General features: G+C 36.0%; 1 protein-coding gene across 1 annotated transcript in view; it reads right to left on the bottom strand.

The window, feature by feature from the left end:
- Positions 1-11,643, bottom strand: part of LOC126827883 (protein MON2 homolog) — an 89,366-nt gene extending 77,723 nt beyond the window's left edge. Inside the window, exon 1 of the mRNA XM_050557452.2 lies at positions 11,545-11,643. Within this exon, the coding sequence (XP_050413409.1) occupies positions 11,545-11,562 (18 nt within the window). The 5' untranslated portion in view covers positions 11,563-11,643. The remainder of the gene's footprint in view (positions 1-11,544) is intronic.
- Between the last annotated feature and the right edge of the window lie 10,685 nt (positions 11,644-22,328).

Consider the following 22,328-nt stretch of genomic DNA (forward strand, 5'->3'; position numbering starts at 1 on the left):
ACAACAGCCCCTTGAACAGCTGAAGTAACAACAGTACCGCCCCTTGAACAGCTAAAGTAACAACAGACCCTTAAACAGCTGAATTAACAACAGTCTACTGAACAGCTGAATTAACAACAGTACAGCCCCTTGAACAGCTGAAGTAACAACAGTCCCTTGAACAGCTGAATTAACAACAGCCCCTTAAACAGCTGAATTAACAACATCCCATTGAACAGCTGAAGTAACAACAGTACAGCCCCTTGAACAGCTGAAGTAACAACAGCTCCATGAACAGTTGAAGTAACAACAGTACAGCCCCTTGAACAGCTGAAGTAACAACATCCCTTTGAGCAGCTAACGTAACAATATCCCCTATAACAGCTGAAGTAACTACAGCCCCTTGAACAGCTGAAGTAACAACAGCCCCTTGACCAGCTGAAGTAACAACAGCCCCTTGACCAGCTGAAGTAACAACAGCCCCTTGAAAAGCTGAAGTAACAACAAACCCATGAATAGCTGAAGTAACAAACCATGAACACTAAATAAAATAAATTGGAGTTTAGCTTCTTAATTTTCTGTACTAACCAGAAAATGTTTGTCTGGACAGTGAGGTTTCTGTCTACTTTTCATTGAATTCCCACTGCCAAGGATTCTTTCACTTCACATGCATGCAATGAGATTTTTCATTGTGGTTTCCCCTTGCCAGTGGTCCGTGACAGAGGGCCTGACAGGACAGTTCGGATGGAGTGAAAACTGAGGGAAAGTTTGCCCGGGCAGCGACACTATGGCCTACCCTTATATCGAATTCCAACTGACAAGGGATCTTTCATGTGCACGCCAATGTATACACGAGACCTGATTTTTTTTTGTCCTATCTGAATGACTAGACAGCTGTCCTTGCTACGCCCTCCATCCTGCACCACTGACAAGGGGAAACCACTATTTCATTTAAAACATAAAGGTACCTTCATATTAGGATTACAACATTGTATATCAAACTGTGCATTATTTAAATGTACATTGTGTTTTTAAGACAGTATTACAAACAGCTGCTCTGCTAGGATATACCACTATGTTAAGACAGCTACCTACATGCAAGTAATCAGTAATGTTTGTTGAATTTTCACAGCAGTTCTATATTAATCCCTCTTGTTCTCGGTGCATCTTAAATACAGTTTTACCCCTTTTTGTTTATTTTTGCATTCTTATTTTAGTTTGATCTTCTGGTCTTATCTGACTGGGTGGTAAGTTAATATATTGTTGAGAGCGTCTGCTGTCTAACACATCCGATGATAATCAGCACCAAGTCGACTATACAGGTTAATCGGCCGTCTATCTGATAACAAGTTAATCAACAACTCAACTAATTTGCAAATTCAAGTAAAAATGAACTCTTTGTGCAACTTATAAAATATTTATTTCCGTTATCTTATCACAATTTGTGTGCAATATGTCATATTGACATCAAATGTTGATAAGCAGATTATTCATGCATGTTCTGATTCTGATAAAATTTTTTTCAACTCTGATTTGGAACAGAAATTGATGCATTTTGGCATCGGTGATATACGGTATAAAATTTGACTAATTAAAGTAATCACTATTCACCATTCAATGTTCAAAACAGAATTTTCCACTTAACGTGCCAAGATATTGCTCATTTCATCTGCCATTTTTTGTTATTAATGTTAAAGCGTGCTGATATTAGAGTTGATGAGAAAGATGGTTTGGTATGCATGCTTCCTCAAACAGATTATATTATAACAGAATGAAAAGGTTATATATTTTTTTGGATTCATCCAGGGAGATTTCATTGATATCGTTATCCAAATGAGAGATTATTAGCATTAAAAAATTGCAACCCTGAAAAGAGTTTTATGGTCATGCACACAACATTAAACTTCCGTAAAGCATAAATTTATTGAATGAAGGTTGTTCATGAATAGTCTTTAGTCTAATTATGAGAAAGAACTCCATGTCATTTTGTGTGACGGGAGCTGAGAATCTTAATAAACCATTAATAAAAATTACCATGATACAAAATTTTTCACTTCAAATGTCATCTTTATGTGTATGCATGTCGTTAGAGAATGGTACTTTCACAAAACTTTTCATCAGACGATAGTCATTTGCCTGTCATTTCGTATATAATTTTCTTTCTTTCAGCGGGTCTTAAATTGATCAGAATACTGGAGAAATCTGTAGCAACAGGTCATCCAATATTGAATCGTAACTGTACAGAAACAGAAATGACCAATTTTATTAAAAACGCAAAAATCTCTTTTTTCATTTTTTATATCTTTTTAACCATAATAAACCAATTAAAAAAGCAGACAAAACAACTCGGTTGTTTGCAACCAATCAAATCTGTTGTTATTTAAGTCAGACATGGCTATTAAGTAAAATGTTTATGATGGTTTAGAATCAGGTAGCGATAATTCATCTAGTTACATGTATGTCAGAACCAATTACTTTATATGAAGACAACAAATCATATTGGAAGCCTTGGGGATGAATAGATGACTATTTGAAACATTAAAACAGCTCTGTTTCATAATAGTCACAGTCCTCTTCTGTAAAATACTATGAATATCAATATATACTATTATATAAAAGGCTGAAAAGTTAATTTTCTATATCCGATCATTGTAAGTCCTTGTCAAAATTCCTAATTATATAACTCCTCAAATACACATCCCACTGGCTTCCAGACTTGAACAAATTAACATTCAAAATGAAAACAGTTCTATTTGGAGCTGAACTGAGATATGAATGATCAAACTAGGTGGTGTAGATTAGAATTTTGAATATCCCCTAGTTTTAAAACTCGGGTTCGTAGAATTTGCATGTTTTCCAGTATCTAAATTATGAAAGTCTAGCCTGTAATCAAGTATATGAAATTATGAATGGACCGAGCAATGAAATCACATGAATACAACAGTAAGTGAAATGAAATGAAATGTGTTTAACGTCCTACTGTTCTGTTCCGAACTGGGCTAATGAAGAAGGGCATACGCCATACAGTGTGCTATGAGGAAATTTTGCCCGAACAGCGGCACTACGGTCTACTCTTATATCAAACTCCAACTGTCAAGAGATCTTTTACATGCACGCCAATGTGTACACGGGACCTCAGTTTTTCGTCCCATTCTATCAACTAGCTGTCCTTGTCAGGCCCTCCGTCCTGAATCACTGACAAGGGGGAAACAGTAAATGACCACACAGTCACCGATAATAGATAATTAGTAAAAAATAATCAAATAAAGTTCGTGTTAGGAAGTGGTTAATTTCCAGAATAAATAAGATTCTTTAATGTCCCATAGGAGATCTTTTTTCAGATCTTTATGCGAATACCAAAAGTGTCATCACTAAAGAGAGAATTACTGATGAAATATATACACATGACTGTATAAAACTTCACACTGTCAGAACTAACACCAATGACATTAAAACAATCTAAAAGGTGCCCCAAATTACACTTTTCTTATTCTATAGTACCTTTCACCTTTTTGCTTTGCTTCCCTTGGCTGGCGATCAAATATAGATTAGATTAGAAATGGGGTTTAACGTCCACTTGACACAAACTAGGTCATTTCTGGACTAACAAATGGTTCAATTTTATTTTAATAATTCGCTTGCGTGTAGGGGTCTTTAGCAGTGGGAGGAAACCGGATGACCCAGAGAAAACCCACAAGGTTGGACAGGTGACCCTACTCCTTGTCACGTACAACCAGGGAATCGAAACCACACCAGTTGACTCAATGACAGACCTTACGATACAGCACGCAGTTGCTAACCAATCAGCCATCCAACCCTCGTTGCGATCAAATATAGAGTTTATTACTTATATGAACATTCTAAAATATCAATAATTACATTTAGTATAAAGAAAACCCATGTTTCTCCATATTTAAGTTTGATTCAAATTTATAACTCCATAGTTACGCATAGTTACGTTTTTATTCAGTTAAATCAGTAGAGGTTGAAACTTTCTTGAACATGACTTTTTCCATTTAATATCTCTATTATCATCCCACTCAATAACTATAACCCCATTCAAAATAATACAAGCCAAGTTTATTTTAGTTAATACCCTGATATATTGAACTGATAATGTCTTTTATTTCATAATATATCAGTTAATACCGGACCGGAAACAGGATTTTTTCAAATTGAGCGTGGATTTGCAATGGAAAGTCTTGCTCAGTGTAGCGATGCAAATAAATCTTTTAGATCATATATAGTGATTTTTGGGATAAAAGAACAAAAGAGTGCAATTTGGTCCATTTTACATTGCAGTTTCTCTCGCTCTTATTTCTGTTTCATTTGTTCACTCAAAATGCTTGGGTTGGTGTCAGTGGCATAAATACGATTGCTCATCGATGAGTGAAAACATCTAATATTTCCAAAGAATGACCAGTCACACCCCTCACCGCCCACACCAACAAATCCCAAGGTTACTGTATTCAAGAATAGTATAGGACAGGATAATAATATAACGAGAATTCTAAAGGTGGATAAATAAATGAAGAATTTGGATATCAACAAATATATATTGATATAAAATGAAATGAAATGAAATGAAATGGGGTTTAACGTCCTACTGTTCTGCTCCTATACTGGGCTAATGAAGACGGGCATATGCCATACAGTGTGCTATGAGGGAAATTTTGCCCAGGCAGCGGCACTATCGCCTACTCTTATATCGAATTCCAACTGCCAGGGGATCTTTTACGTGCATTCCAATATATCAAGGCATTCACCTAATGAACGCCTACACCAAGTATGAACATTCTACCTCAATTAGAAGGAGAGTTGTGTTCCAAAGTCTCGACCAATCAAATTGCTTATCGCTCTGCTTACCCACAAGCAGAAAATGCTTATTTATGGAACTTACTCAAGGTATTGATGAGATAAAACTATACACCAAGTGTCCCCACTCTCACTTAATTAGAACTAAAGTTATCGTGTCCCAAAGCATCAACCAATCAAATTGCTTATCTCTGCTTACCCTATGCAGAAAATGCTCATCTTCGAACTCCATCAAGGCATTGACCTAATAAATACCTACACAAAGTTTGAACATTCTAGCTCAATTAGAAAGAGAGTTATTGTGTCCCAAAAAGTATGACGGACAGACGGACGCCCAGACAGACAGACGGACGAACCCATTTTAATAGTCCCCTGCTGTCTTCGAAAGGCTGGGGGGGGGGGAATAAAAAAAATATATATTTATGAGGACATATTATAATGATAACATTGTAAACAGTGTTAATCCCATGTACAACACAGTGGACGTTTACAGCTTTCCACCAGAATCCATTCATTTGATTTAATATTTGTTGTTTATTGCTTGCAATGTCTGTGTAGTTTGTGCCTTGTCCACAGGTTTGTCTTTTTTGGGGGGGGGGATCACATGGATAAGTGGGTAAGACGCTGGCTCGCTAACCTGGAGGTCGGGTGTTCGATCCCTGCATTGGCCGAGAAAGTTCATCCTGATTTTCCGGCGTGGTTTCCCCTTGTCAGTGATGCAGGACGGAGGGCCTGACAAGGACAGCTGTCTAGTCGTTCGGATGGTATGAAAAACCAAGGTCCCGTGTACATATTGGCGTGCACCGTAAAAGATCCCTTGGCAGTTGGAATTCGATATAAGAGTAGGCCTTAGCGCCGCTGCCCGGGCAAAATTTCCCTCATAGCACACTGTATGGCGTATGCCCGTCTTCATTAGCCCAGTTTAGGAGCAAAACAGTAGGACGTTAAACCCCATTTCATTTCGTCTTTTTGGTTTTGTATGTGTTTAGTGCCGTCCTCCTACACATACTATTGAGATTTATACCCACACACACATATGGTTAATTTTGGTTCTCAAGAGATGTTCTGATTGTAATGAAGACATCTAAAAAAAAATGCCATTAGAAAAGAGTGCAAATTAAGTTTACATGAACTTGAAACAGACTTTCATCTTCTGATACTGAAGGGCGTGGGTGCTTTTCTTTATTTATTGAGATCAATCATTTTAATATTTGATAGATTACAACAGCTCCTTGAAAAAGACTTCTGGCTTGGTATATTAGCCGTTGAAAACTTTTAAAGGTTAGAATCATCATCTTATCACCAGCATTAACAGTAAATCCCTTATTTGGAGTTTCCCATTAGAACCAACCAATGGAAGGAGTTAAAACCTAAATAACTTTGCCATTAGTAAAAATCAACAATTTGTAATTTAGATCGAAGGAATAAAACACAGCAATTAGACCAAATTCAAGTTTAAACCATAGTGGATTTTCTTTTATTGATGGCAAAGTCAACAGATGAGTAAAAAATAGCAGTTGATTAAGAAATTACAATTTTCTATAATGAAGAAATTATCTTCAATAAAAGTATAAAAAAGATCAGAAAATATTCAACAATCAGAATCAACCATATCTTTTTCTTGACCCACATCTTGAGAACATATCAGTTAAGTAAAATTATAAGACCAAACTTTTATTCACTAATATTTTAATGGAGAGCATTTGGGTGTCGGTAGGTGTTACGATTCTTGCAGAGAATCGATGTGAATTGCCATCATACTGAGCGGTTGGTCATTTTGAAACTTGTTCCCCTTTATTTCTAACATCGGTAATAGATAAGCTTAGCTGATGTTAAAAGTGTTCCGGAAACCCATTTTTCAAAATAACATGAGTGGATCAACAATGAAAATAATGAAGAAAACCCATACTCTGTAAGTTTGCAATACCAAGAGTGGATTGACAATGAAGCTAATGAAGAAAACCCATGCTCTGTAAGTTTGTAATACCATGAGTTGATTGATTATGGAACTAGTGAAGAAAACCCATGCTCTGTAAGTTTGTAATACCAAGAGGTAGTCAACTATGAAGCTTATGAAGAAAACCCATGCTCTGTAAGTTTGTAATACCAAGAGGAGATCAACTATGAAACTAATGAAGCTTAAGTTTCAGGACCCCTAATGCCGAAAGTGCTCCAGAAGGGACTATAGTCCACATAGCTTAAAAGTTTTTAGGCCTACTGTAGCAGTGGAACTGTTACTATACAGGATAGGAATGTTTAGACTATGTGTCCTGGTAATGTCCCAGAAAGAATCAGGACTTGGATCTACCATAACTTCAAAGCACTTAAATTCTTCTTGCATATTGTTCAGACCTCATTACTGGTTGCAATGGGCTCACATAACAGTTCACTCTCCAGGGTCTTAATGCAGGTCCTCCACTGTGTAATACAGATGATTCACGATTATCAAGAAGCACTGCAACATTGAAACCTACAATTTACAATGACATTATACCATCTGATGACTTGGTCTAGACATGACTCTCTTCTCTCGCTATGTATGATCTTGCAGCAAAATGGTTTATTCAATGCTCTATATTCAGATAGATTGTAACAGGGTCTATTGCTCGTTATTTAAAGGTATTTATTATACATGACACAATAATAGATCACTGTCTGTAAAATTAACATACAAGCAATATATTACAACACATTCTGTTATATCTTGTCTCCAAGTTTCAAAATTGATTGTTTCTCAGATTAACAACACAATGGAAACAAGCCACAAGGGAGAGAGAGAAAGTGAGGATTTACACTTATTCCAAATTGCAACTGTTTGGTGCATGCCAACATGTACACGGCACCCTATCTTTTTTTAGGGGGGGGGGGTGGCCGAATGGTTAGCACCAGTGTTCTTAATCGGCTGTTTTTTGTTGGCTTTAGTCGATTGATGTTTAATCTGGCCGATTGGTAAAACAATGAACCGGCCACTATAATATCATAAATCAATCTACTATCGGCTAAATTACATCGGGTTAATTATTACATGTTAATTAAGAAGTCAATCAACTTGCTTGTCGGCTACAACAACAGCCATACCTTAGTGAGAATCGGCCATGTGGTTCATAATCTGAGTAGCCTAATTAGCATATTTAATGGTAATTTGGATAAATCAAGCTTGCAGACTATTCATAACAAGTTCAGTAAGCTGCTTTTGTAAAAATAGCCCACGTGGCGAAAGAAGACGATCTCTGTATGGTTTGAAAATCGAGCGTCTAATTCGCACGCTCCGTATGAATTCCAGGTAGATATTAAAATAATAACTGGATCATACATTGATGAATTTCACTGACCATTTGTTCGGTAAATTTATATCTTCATTGAGTATAATCACCTGATAGAACACCGAATACACCGAGAAGCAGTCATTAATAATATATTTTTTCCGATAGAATGTCCAATGCCGAATTCCAATGACGAGTGACATATCGCTTGGAATTAGGTCAATAAACCAGTTTTAAATAGCACTTACCGTTAGGATTTTTTTTATTATATACACATTCTGACAAAGGCTTAATTCTAAAAATACTGTCGGTTTTATTGAAGGCTATATCATAATTGTACAGAATTTTATTTTAAAGCAATTTCAATTATGGTTGTCATGTGACAACCTACTGCATGCAACGATCCATCTACGGAGCTAGCTGTAGACAGGCAGCCTAAGTTTAGGATGACGTGACAATTGTGCCATTTGTCTATCATCGACGAATGAATGAAAACTTTTGCAAACTACTGTGACTAGTTATGTGATAGTAAAAAACTACAAATTGTGTTATGAAGAAATGCCATAGTTTATTTTGGCTGCAGTATTTTCTGATACTGACAATAGTAGGAAAATGCTAAATTTTTGATCATCGACTCATGAAACACAAACATTTTATCTAATAAACGAAGATAGTACTTTATTCAGTATTACTGACTTGAAATTGAAAGCTGGTACGTGAATTAAATATGGAAAATTTTCAAAAGGTGTACCTTACTGTCATTATTTTTGTGGTAATCGCATACATCAGAATACGACAATCTCCATAACAAATTACATGTACCAAGAATTATTTCTGTGGAAGTCTCGTAGGTTATATTAAAGGGAATGGAAGCTTATAATTAACCCATTTCATACCGGCACCTCATTTGACCCAATTCTGGCCGGTTCGTTTCAAAATGGATTAAGAACCCTGGTTAGCACATGCGCGCTGTATCATAAGGCCTGTCATTGAGTCAACTGACGTGGTTTCGAATTCCCGGTTGTAAGTGACAAGGAGTAGGGTTGCCTGTCCAACCTGGTTGGTTTTCTTCGGGTCCTCCGGATTCCTCCCAATGGTAAAGATTGATTCCAGGAACCCATGGTTAGCAAGCCGGTGCCTTTCTTACTGAGTCATCGTGGATCCCCTTGTACGAGTAGAATTGATTCTTTCTTACACTCTGCTGTATGTGTCAAATTCTATGGTTCTATATTCTCTTTATTAATACATGTAATCCTTATTTATAGTGCTGGCTGGCTCATCCTGGTTTGAAATGAAATGAAATGAATTGGGCTTTAAAGTCCTACTGTTTTGCTCCGAACTGGGCTAATCAAGACGGGCATATGCCATACAGTGTGCTATGAATGAAATTTTTCCCGAACAGCGGCACTACGGCCTACTCTTATATCGAATTCCAACTGTCAAGGGATCTTTTACGTGCACCCCAATGTGTACACGGGACCTCATTTTTTTGTATCATCCGAATGACTAGACAGCTGGCCTTGTCAGGCCCTCCGTCCTGCATCACTGTCCTGAGAGAGTTCCTCAGGATTTTACATCCTGGTGTGCCCTTGTCAGTGATGCATATGGATGGCCTGGTTAGTGCTAAATGATAAGAACAGCTGAATTTTTTGTCATAGGTCACAAGATGTAATCAGGGTTAGCACTAACCCCAACCCTAACCTTGGACCTAGCCCAATGCTTACCCTAACCCTAACCTACAATCTCACTAACAATCATGTGCCCTAACCTTATTTACATCTCAACGACATTGAGAAAAAGATTTAGCCTGGATGGCCTGGCATGTTTGCCATAAGAAAATAACCCATGACATTTGGAATTTGTTGAAAAGTAGACAAAAAATCACCACTGTTCAGCCAAAATTTTATTCAAGAGAGAGAGAGAAAGAGAGAGAGAGAGAAATGGAGTTTAAGTCCACTTGACACAAACTAGGTCATTTCGGGATCAACACACTGTCCAATTTTATTTCAATAATTCGCTTGTGCGTAGGGGTCTTTAGTAGTGGGAGGAAACCGGAAAAATTTCCTTCAAAGCACACTTGTATGACATATGCTTGTCTTCATTTGCCTGATTCATTTCATTTTCCGGTACATGTTATAAAATTGTTTTTCACTTTTTTGTAAAAAAATTCCTTCATTTTTTTTTCCCAGCTGAGCTGACATGCCTTTTAGAGCATATTGATTGAAGGGTACTAAGATTACATAGATTATATGCATGTGTCAATTTCATAAGAGACTGCAGCTGTGTATGTAAAATGTAGTTGTAAACAAAGAAAAACACTTTTAAGTAGCATGTGAAACAGTGAGTAGCTAATTGTTACCTCAACCACTCACAGGTGATGACTAATATAAGTGGGTTTTATATTTATACATTTCCAATATATCATAGACATTGATATACTTTGAATGTTTTCCAACACAACATAAACGATTTGCTTGAAAGATGGATTATCTTTCAACCATAGGGGGCAAAGTGCTTGTGAGGCCATCAACTTTCAGGTTCTACATCTAATAAACTTGGTAAAATTTTAAAATATCTTGTAATGCAAACGGTTGCCATGCAAGATACATCCACATTTTACAAGAGATGGACTGAGAACAAGCTAAAAAAAGAAGTGAAGTACAATCAGAGGCCATAATCCAGGAAGTTACGGTCTGATATGTGTGAATGTCTACAGGAACCTAGATCTTTGGGATATATTTTAAGAATCGTCAAAATCAGATAAAAATTGTGACATCTAGAGGGTCCACAACCTTGGTATTACATAATTTTACACTATTTGGTAAAAAGGAGAGGCCATATTGTCGGGCAGTTTTGATCCAACCACCATTATGGTGTAACAGTGATATATTTAAACGATTCTCAAAATCAGATAAAAATTGTGACCTCTAGATGGTCCACAAGCTAAAAATGTGATTTTTCGTCCAATCAGGGACCATAATCCAACAAGTTACAGTCTGATATGCGCGATTATCGACAGGAACCAAGATCTTTGTGATAGAAACATACATTTAAACTTTCATCAAAATCAGATAAAAATTGTGACCTGTAGATTGTCCACAAACAAAGTGTGGACGGACGTATATCATTGCGGGACTAACATCAAATAACAATTTTATTTCAATAATTCGCTTGCGCGTAGGCGTCTTGTCTTTAGACGTGGGAGGAAAGTAGACAACCCGTAGAAAACCCACGAGGTTGGACAGGTGATCTTACTCCTTGTCACGCACATCAAAAGGACGTAAAACATATCTTGACCTAATTGTGGTCAACGATTTGGTTGCTATCATTGCTCCATAACCTTTGTATAAGTAGTACATCAAGACACTATTATAAGAAGAAATTGAGTAGAGGAAGACAGTAATGAAAATTGATTACAAAAGCCAAGAATTATTCATAAAACATCTTTTATAGTCAGCTGAATAATAAGATTGTTAGATTGTATTACCTTACTTCCTCTCCTCATCCTACAAGTCTAATCCTAACTAAGTAGGTTTTATTTAATTATATAAAAAGACACGATAGACCATTGTAGAAACAGGTGTTTATGGTATTAGGTCATATCAATTTATCATTTTAGCAATCTATATTTTTGATGTTATCAACGATAACGTTTTCATCAAATGGTTTATAGAAATGAAAAGGGGTTTTAGAAGGCAAAGTTGTTGGGAAGAGGACAACCTTAGAGCAAATTGAACCATTGTTTCAGAAAAGTGCTAACTATGTCAGTTTGATTTCACAATCCTAATTTAGAATGATGGCTAATGCTGGATTCCCACTATCACGATTAGCGCTACGATTGAAATCGTGGTTTTGATTGTGGAATAATCGTGGTGATCCTATCAGGTCTTATCATATATTGTGGTCAGTCGTAGCAATCGTGTTGAAAGTATCAAAATGTATCCAAACATATCTGCACGTACCAGATCGTGGACTCCATAGTTACAATCCTTTCCTAACGCATCGCACGTCAGTGGGAACCTAGGATTAAGGTGTTAGTATAAAGATAATCATAAAATCTGTTTTTCCCAAGTAAAACTAAACAAATCTTAACACTACTGAGAATATCTTTCCTAGATCAGGTCTCAAACAATGTAGGAACACTGTTCATACATCAGGTCTTAAACTATACAGAATCATTTTTCACATTTCAGGTCTTGAACCATACAGGAATATTTTTCATACATCAGGTCTTGAACTTTTCTGAAATATTTTTCATACATCAGGTCTTGAATTATACAGAATCGTTTTTCACAAATCAGGTCTTGAACTACTGTAAACAAGAACATTTTTCATACATCAGGTCTTGAACTATACAGAGACATTTTTCATACATCAGGTCTTAAACTATAAAGGAACATTTTTTAAATATCAGGTCTGAATAATGTAGAAACATCTTCTATATTCAAACGGTCTGTTACAGTGAATTCTTGGCATGTGGTGCACAGAACTGTGGGTATCCCACTAGAAACATCAACACAGATTGGTTAATCAAATGTCTGATGTCATAGGGTCAAATGCCGCTCGTATGACCCCTGTTGTGACCTTCCACTACAACCGATAGATCTGTATTTTAATCAGACTGACACTATAGGAACATTTTTCATGGATCAGGTCTTAAAAACAACAGGAACATCTTTCATGGATCAGGTCTTAAAAACGACAGGAACATCTTTCATGGATCAGGTCTTAAAAACAACAGGAACATCTTTCATGGATCAGGTCTTAAAAACTACAGGAACATCTTTCATACAGCTAAATAAAATCACTAATGATGATCAGCATGTCCAAAGGATGACAGGTTTTTACGTCCAGCTTCGTAAAAAGACTACAATCTCACCTTGGTCCATAAAAAAAGAGAGACACATACCAGTCGCCTCCCATTTCTGATTACCGAGACACGCTAGTCGAAATTTCAAATTAAACAATTTGGTACTAACTTGTACACTGTACATATAACATATTTAAAAAGCTTACCACATCATGGAATTAATAACAAAATCTAAACTCGGACACCCCAACCTTATTTTACTTTGATAAATAACATGTCCAAGAGTAAATGATATTTTAACTCCTCCTTTTCTGGCCGTGTAAACTTACAGTAAGCCATACAGATTTGCAAGTATTATTCTGGAACAGAATCTATATTAAATTACGAAAATTATTTCTACCAAGATATACTTTCCGGTGCAGATTTCATAACATGATCTAAAGGGTTTATCTACGATAAAATTAGTCTGAGTTTGTCGATAGTTGGATTACTGATCCCCCCATAAGATAACGATTTACACCACCACTCTATGAGTTGTATTACATGATCTTGCTCTTCTGATATGGAGGTCTACAGGGAAATTATTGTGTGTTATGAGCATAATATCTTCCAAGAGAACTCTAATAAATAGATCTGCAATAAGTGACTCTCAGGGACCAACATCGTGTTCTGTTTGCAGCTGTCTGGCACAAACAAGAAAAAGATTGTCCGACAACTGTTTTCGGTTTATTAATTCAAGGGTATAGAAATGATTAAATTAATGTGTATTGGTAATTTATCATTATTGATGATAGCTCTATATTCATCATTTGGAGACTCAAGAGGGAAATAAATCAAAGATATTACAGTCTTTACTATGTGTATATAATCATATCTTGTCACAAGGGTTAGTATTGTTCATCAGTACACATGAATAAGAGACAATGATTTGTCTCCTGATTTGGAAATGAAAATGAGATGATATGAAAAGGGGTTTAACTAATGACAACAGACATAATATATTATGCAGAGGGAGAGAGAGAGAGAGATGGGGTTTAGCGTCCACTCGACACAAACTAGGTCATTTTGGGACTAACATATGGTTCAATTTTATTTGAATAATTCGCTTGCAGGTAGGGGTCTTTAGCAGTGATCGAAAACTGGAGGACCCGGAGGAAACCCACTAGGTTGGACAGACGACCCTACTCCTTCCCACGTACAACCGGGGAATCGAAACCACGCCAGTTGACTCAATGACAGACATGATAGAGTGCGCACTTGCTAACCATTGGGCCATCCAACCCCCCTAATTAGTCACAAACATGGTCGTTTCTGCTTATTCTTCCTTGAACACCTCATATCACTTCTTGTATATCTGAACATGGTAATAAGGAAGAGAAGTATTATAAGTGTTACAACAAAACACATACTTATGGAAAACAGCTACTAGTGTATTTAAGGCGACGTTTCGTAGAGTATTCTCTCAACGTTATCAAGCTTGATAACGTTGAGAGAATACTCTATGAAACGTCGCCTTAAATACATTAGTAGCTGTTTTCCATAAGTATGTGTTTTGTTGTTACTCTATCCAGTTACTAAATGCCATTTAAAGAACATTATAAGTGTTGTTTAACCAGTAAATTTTGTGGGGGATTGCGATACAAAAATTTATGATCAGAGTAAAATCATGCATTAATCGATTAAATAACAGCAAAGGCAGTAGAAAGAGAGAGAGAGAAATGGGGTTTAACGTCCATTCGACACAAACTAGGTCACTTCAGGACCAACATATGGTTTAATTTTATTTCAATAATTCGCTTGCGCGTAGGGGTCTTTAGCAGTGGGAGGAAACCTGAGGACCCGGAGAAAACCCACGAGGTTGGACAGGCGACCCTACTCCTTGTCATATACAACCGGGGATTCAAAACCACGCCAGTCGACTCAATGACAGACTTTATGATACAGCGCGCGCACGCTAACCATTCGGCCATCCAACCCCCCCAAAGGCAGTAGAAACTAAACGAACTAAATGAAATAAATGAAATGAAGGTTTAACGTCCTACTGTTCTGCACCTACTGGGCTGATGAAGACGGGCATATTATATACAGTGTGCTATGAGGGAAAAATTTAGCCCAGGCAGCAGCACTATGGCCTACTCTTATATCAAATTCCAACTGCAAAGGGATCTTTTACATGCATGCCAATGTATACACGGGACCTCGGTTTTTCATACCTATCAAACAACTATACAGCCGTCCTTGTCAGGACCTCCGTCCTGCACCAGTGACAAGAGTAACCACGTTGGAAAATCCCGATGGACTTCAAACCAAAAGAAGGTATGCTTCTCAAAGCTGCTGATTATATGTAAGATTTTGAAACCTTTGCTAACTGCAATATTGTGATAGCTGAATCTCTAAAAGTACAATCGGGCGAAAAATCATTCACTATTTACAAAAGTATAAAGAAATGAAAATCTCAAAATGTTCAACATCCACTGCAAATCATAAACATGCTAGCATTAATCTTTTTAAGTGTTTGGAAATATCTTTTGATGTATGATGGGCTTCCTTTTAATCCATGCTGGGGGATTATTTACTTTTGATATTTGGAGTTTTTATCTTCTTAAAATTTGAGTACAACTTAAAGGGACAATAACACTCTTGCTGGCTTGACAGCTCCAGAAAATAAAAAATAGCCTTATTCTAAGTACTAGATGTGTTAGTGTCTTACCTGTTTTGTAAATTATCCATTAAATCCTATTTTACTTGTCCAGAGGGTTAAAAAATATTTTAAAATCCAAGTCACATTTGAAAAGCTTTACGTCAGGCTTTTCAAATCATTTAGTTGAATTTTTCCAATTTTTTAAAATTAGGTGTGTTAAGATGAAATTTGTATCATCAATTAATTGGAATATTGTAAAATAGTACAATTTGTTGACCAAAATAAAGATTGGGACATATTATTCAGTTACAACAAGAGTGGTATTGAGCCTTTAATAGAAATGGAATTAAGTCATGAAAAATTAGAAACAAAATGAAATGAAATGTGGTTTAACGTCCTACTGTTTCTGCTCTTACTGGGCTAATGAAGACGGGCATATGCCATGCAGTGTGCTATGAGGGAATTTTGCCCTCACAACAGTACTACAGCCTACTCTTATATCTAATTCCATCTACCAAGGGCCTGGTAAGGGACAATGTATAGTTGTTCAGATGGAACGGAAAACCAAGGTCCTGTTTACAAATTGGTGTGCACGTAAAAGATCCCTTGGTAGTTGGAATTCAATATAAGAGTAGGCCATAGCACCGCTGTCCAGGCAAAATTTCCAGTTTTGTTTATATATTTTTTATTATCTTTATCATTAAGAAGTGTGTTTTTAGCTTGAACTTCAACACTGTCAACAAAATCCAGGAAAACATTTAATTCTCAGTGGTTTTCATAATTTAAACCTTCTCGTTAAAAGTGTGCAGTGTTCACTTTGTATTTATTTTATATGTATCTTATTAAGAAGTGTGTTTCTAGCTCGATTTTCAACACTATCCTCAAAATCTAGGGAAACTTATTTAATTCTCAATGGTTTTCATAATTTAAATTTTCTGTCTATATGTTTTTTATATCTTGATCTTACTGAGAAGCATGTTTCTAGCGAGAATTTCAACACTGTCGATGAAATCTAGGAAACCTGTTAATTCTCAATGGTTTTCATAATTTAAATTTTCTGTCTATATGTTTTTTATATCTTGATCTTACTGAGAAGCATGTTTCTAGCGAGAATTTCAACACTGTCGATGAAATCTAGGAAACCTGTTAATTCTCAATGGTTTTCATAATTTAAATTTTCTGTCTATATGTTTTTTATATCTTGATCTTACTGAGAAGCATGTTTCTAGCGAGAATTTCAACACTGTCGATGAAATCTAGGAAACCTGTTAATTCTCAATGGTTTTCATAATTTAAACTTTCTGTCTATATGTTTTTTATATCTAGATCTTATTGAGAAGTGCGTTTCTAGCGAGAATCTCTAGGAAACCTGTTAATTCTCAATGGTTTTCATAATTTAAACTTTCTGTCTATATGTTTATTATATCTAGATCTTATTGAGAAGTGTGTTCCTAGTGAGAATCTCAACCTTGTCGACGAAATCTAGGAAACCATTTAATTCTCGTTTATTTGGTTCTAGCAATGATTTATCCGGAACCAATTCAATTGATGACATTTGTCCTCAGACCTTTCTATAGATTGAACCTCATTTGTTCAAAGGCAATTGTGAACACAGAATGAATCCAAACACAATTTCAAATAAAGAAACACATTTATTGAATGAAGTGATTTAGAAGTGATTTTCAGGTTGTTAGGTTATTCTGGCTGTACTAATGGATCAACTGACAACTAATTAATTAATGCACAACAAAGCAAAATAAATGGAAACATGATATATTGAGTAATTTGTTTAAATTAGAGCTGGACAAATTGATTCTAAACATATTGCTTCAATTTCAAGATTTAATTTATTGTGAGCCATTTATTCAAAGACCAATTTGTGAATAATCAAATATTATTAATTGGCATGACATTTAATAACGGTGTTATTTTTGTTTCTCAAACACTGTTGTAAACAAAAGGCCCAGCATCCTCGGTATCATCCACAGTGGTATTGTTCCGTTCTACTCCACTAACTCCAGGGGTTTAACGAAATCGAATTATCTGCCCTTGGTGATTTCATTGGCCACATAGGTTGATTCTACAAACCAATCATAAAACAGTTTACATACCCGGCATTGTTTATGTTCACTACAATAAAGCAGCTTGTACACTCGATTATCAGATGGGTAAAAATTTAATATCAAAGAAGTGACATGCATACAAAATGATGTCCTAAAATAATTGGACAAAGTTTGCATTTCAATGATCTTATTTTCAATAATATGTGAGTTAATTCCCTTTGCCCACACATAAATTTTTTGATTGGTCAATAAAAGTAACACAGTTATCAAGGGCAGACAATTTGTCTATGTATCTCCCCCGTGAATGGATCGGAGGTTAGTGAAGTAGAACAGAACGAAACCACTGGGGATACTGAGAATAAAGGCCCAGGGGTATGTACCAATATGAATGCCTAATAACGATTATTATTATTTTTTTAATTACATATGGTAATTTATATAGCACAGATTAACAATAATATTAAATCATACAAGAATGAAAAAAGGTCATATAAATAGAACTATAATGGATGAAATTATTCCAAAATTAATTTTTTATAAAAATATGGAAACCTCTATAAAATCATATAGCATGGATATATTATGTAAAAGATTGTAAAAATAAGGGAGTTTTAAGAAGTGATTCCAAAGTTGATAAGGTGTGACACCTGCGAATAATCGGAAGTTCATTCCAGAGCAATGGGGCTTGGTACGAGAAGAGTCTTTCTCCATATGTCAATAGTCTTGCATCTAATTGTTTGGATGCAGCTATGGTGGGTGTGGCGCTAGACAGGGTAAGCTTACCCTTCCGTACACCTGTTACCACTGTTCATCATGTGAACAGTCCATTTGCTGATTACACTATTTTGCCAATATTGTTTTTTAGGATTTTGAATTATGTCTAATGGTTTGGATTGTTCGTACTTGGTTTTATTTCATAAATAATTAGCAGCCAGTTTAAGGTGCATAAAATGGGTGTAACATGGTCGTTGAGTTTTGTTCTGGTAACTAGTAGAGCAGCCAAATTCTGGACCAGGAAGACCAACTAAAAGAGAGTTAAGATTGTCAAGACGAGATGTAACCAGAGCACGCACTAAAGACTTTGTTACTTCATTTGAAATATATATTAGGCCAATATTACGATGATGATAATAACAGCATTTACACACATTATTTATATATATATATAATCAAAATAAAAGTGGTTCATTATAGGCAATCAAAGGACTGTAATTTATACTTTGGAATAAAAAATTCTGGCTTGCTGATCTGAAATTGTGCAAAATATATAAACTACAAAAAGTACAAAATTCAGCAGCGTGACTGATTACATGATGTATGTAGACAAAAAAAATTAAACACATTTCTTCTATTTTAATCAAACTGCATTGCAAGTTTTCATATTAATTTCAAGATTTTTTTTTAATGTTTTTGCGGCGCTGGCTCGCTAGCCTGGAGGTCGGGTGTTCGATCCCTGCATTGACTGAGAAAGTTCATCCAGATTTTCGGGCGTGGTTCCCCCTTATCAGTGATGCAGGTCGGAGGGCTTGACAAGGACAGTTGTCTAGTCATTCGGATGAGTCGAAAAACCGAGGTCCCGTGTACACATTGGCATGCACGTAAAAGATCCCTTGACAGTTGGAATTCAATAAAAGAGTAGCCCGTAGTGCCGCTGTCCGGGCAAAATTTCCCTCATAGCACACTGTATGGCGTGTGCCCGTCTTCATTAGCCCAGTTCAGAGCAAAACAGTAGGACGTTAAACCCCATTTCATTTCATTTTATTTCAATTAATGTTTTTGCATAAATGGCATGGCACCATCTGATTTTAAATGAACTTTTAGATTGTATTCAGCTATATGTCTCACTTCATCTGTAAAGGAACTCTTGTATCATATTCGGGGGTTGGATGGCCGAAGGGTTAGCATATGCGCGCTGTATCATAAGGTCTGTCATTGAGTCAACTGGCGTGGTTTCGATTCCCCGGTTGTACGTGACAAGGAGTAGTGTCGCCTGTCCAACCTCGTAGGTTTTCTGGGTCCTCTGGTTTCCTCCCACTGCTAAAGACCCCTAAAGGCAACCAAATTATTAAAATAAAATTGAACCATATGTTAGTCCCCAAATGACCTAAACCCCATTTCTCTCTCTCTTATATCATATAACGATAAGTCTTTTAATGCACAAGTTCAAAAACTATGGAATAGCCTTCAATTTAATTTACCTAACAGCCAATTCTATAGCTATTTTAAAGGAAAAAAAATTGTAAACCAATTTATCTTTTTTGGAGGCTTTCAACTGATATTCAATTACATATTTAGAACATGTTGTATTCTAAATATATTGTATTTATCATTCATCTTTTAAAGCAGCTAAATCTTCAACTTAATATTATCCATAATCTTCAACATTAAAAACACGAATTAGAATATAATATTGGTCCATTTTCTAACATATTGATGGTGGTATATTACAGTGAAAATATGGGCTCCAAATAAATGTTTATTGTGAAAATAGTGCACAATAATCATTTTAATGTCGGTTCCTGACATCAGGTTATCTGTGATCTGGAGTGCCATTTGTAATGAGAAGGCTAAATGAACCAATTACAGTGCAAAACATATGTCACATGTCAACATTGAAGTAATTTAAAATGTCTGATCCACAAACAAATTGCAGACTTGACTAACCAGATGCAAGCAACTGTCATTCAATCTGCACTGCTCTGCTCATATATTTTCTAATAAGTCTGTTCTGACATGGTTTCCTCCTGGTCAGTGGTGCACGATGGAGGGCCTGAAAAGGAGAGCTGTCTAGTCGATCGGATGGGACGAAAAACCGAGGTCCCGTGCATACATTGGCATGCACGTTAAAGATCCCTTGGCAGTTGGAATCCGATATAAGAGTAGGCAATAGTGTCGCTGCCCGGGCAAAATTTCCCTCATAGCACACTGTATGGCATATGCCCATCTTCATTAGCCCTGTCGGAGCAGAACAGTAGGGATTAAACCCCATTTCATTTCATTTCATATCTAATAAGTCAGTTTATGAACATTAATATGTGCTTTTAGAGCACTTTTTGTCCTTATTGATATTTCAAAGAATTGACTTTCAGCTCCTTTAAAATTATTTTATTTCAATTTAGAAAACTTTTATCATTGAGACACTATTTTTTGTAACATTCACTTGTTTGTAAAGTGCATGAAGACAGTGCTACATAAATAGTTTTAAAGAATGATAATAATTACTCCTAAATAACTTATACCAATTATCTGTCATATAACTGAACATTATACCACATCTATTATCCCACACTTTGTTACAAATAAATAAATCAAATAACATCATTAGTTTTTCTGTCACTCTCAGTTAGGCTGATTAGAATTACTGTGACACCAAATTACTGCAAATCTTGATTGTTTAAAATGCATTAAGAAAAATACAGGGCTACAGTGACACACGCCAATACTGGTTATCATCTAATGGACACAAACGAATACAGACATAGCAAATTCCAGCAGTTATCTTCATCCAATTTTCAAAATCAGATCACAATTGCACGTATGACGAGGATATTTTACTTTGCTCTTCTGAATTGCACTCAAATATTGAAAAACATTAATATAATTTGATATTTCCAATGCTTTGAAGTGTTTGAAGAGCAGATTTTCTCCACAGTTGTCAATGTTAACCAATTTTGTTTGCCAGGTCTGGCCAACATTGTTAAAATAATCTAAAGTTGAATTAAAACAAAATTGAAACATGAATATAAATTCTGCAATCATCATCTTTGTTCGGCTGTAATTTGGGTGTAGTTGGTGAAAATCTGGGAGAGAATGTACTGGTACTCTTTTTTCTCATTCTAAAACGGTGGAGATTATTCTTATGCTCTAGTTTATGATTCAATAAAGGGAGTTTGCCCTATTGTTCTCATTCTATGACTGGCTGAGTCTACTGTGTTCTTCTCAATCTAGGTGAAATTTAGTCTACCGGGATGTTCTCACTTTAAGACAGTGGGAGTCTCCAGTGTTCTCAACTTGTGACTGACAGTCTACCTAGTTGTTCTCAATCTATGTTATGTTCAGTCTACCTGGTTGTTTTCAATCTATGTTATGTTAAGCCTACCCTGACCCTGATGTTATGTTATGTTCAATCTCGATCTATGTTGGTGTTCTGAATCTATGTTATGTTCAGTCTACCACAACCCTGGTGTTCTCAATCTATGTTATGTTCAGTCTACCCTGGTTTTCTGAATCTATGTTATGTTCAGTCTACACTGATCTTCTCAATCTATGTTATGTTCAGTCTACCCTAGTTTTTTCAATCTATGTTATGCTCAGTCTTCCCTGGTTTTCGCAATCTATGTTATGTTTAGTCTACCCTAGTGTTATCAATCTATGTTATGTTCAGTCTACCCTGTTTTTTTTCAATCTATGTTATGCTCAGTCTTCCCTGGTTTTCGCAGTCTATGTTATGTTTAGTCTACCCTAGTGTTCTCAATCTATATTATGTTCAGTCTATGCCATTGTTCTCTACTATGTTATATTCAGTGGACCCTGACCCTGAAGTTCTCAATTTATGTTATTTTCAGTCTACACTTACCTGGGTGTTCTCAATTTACGATATGTTCAGTTTACCCCGATGTTCTCAATCTATGTTATGTTAAGTCTACCCGGTTTTCTCAATCTATGTTATGTTCAGTCTACCCTGCTGTTCGGCACCTATGATTATGGATTCCACCCAACAATCAAATAATTTGTTCCTAAGATGACAACTAGATTAA

Source organism: Patella vulgata, chromosome 7 (assembly GCF_932274485.2).
Source record: "Patella vulgata chromosome 7, xgPatVulg1.2, whole genome shotgun sequence".
NCBI lineage: Eukaryota > Metazoa > Mollusca > Gastropoda > Patellidae > Patella > Patella vulgata.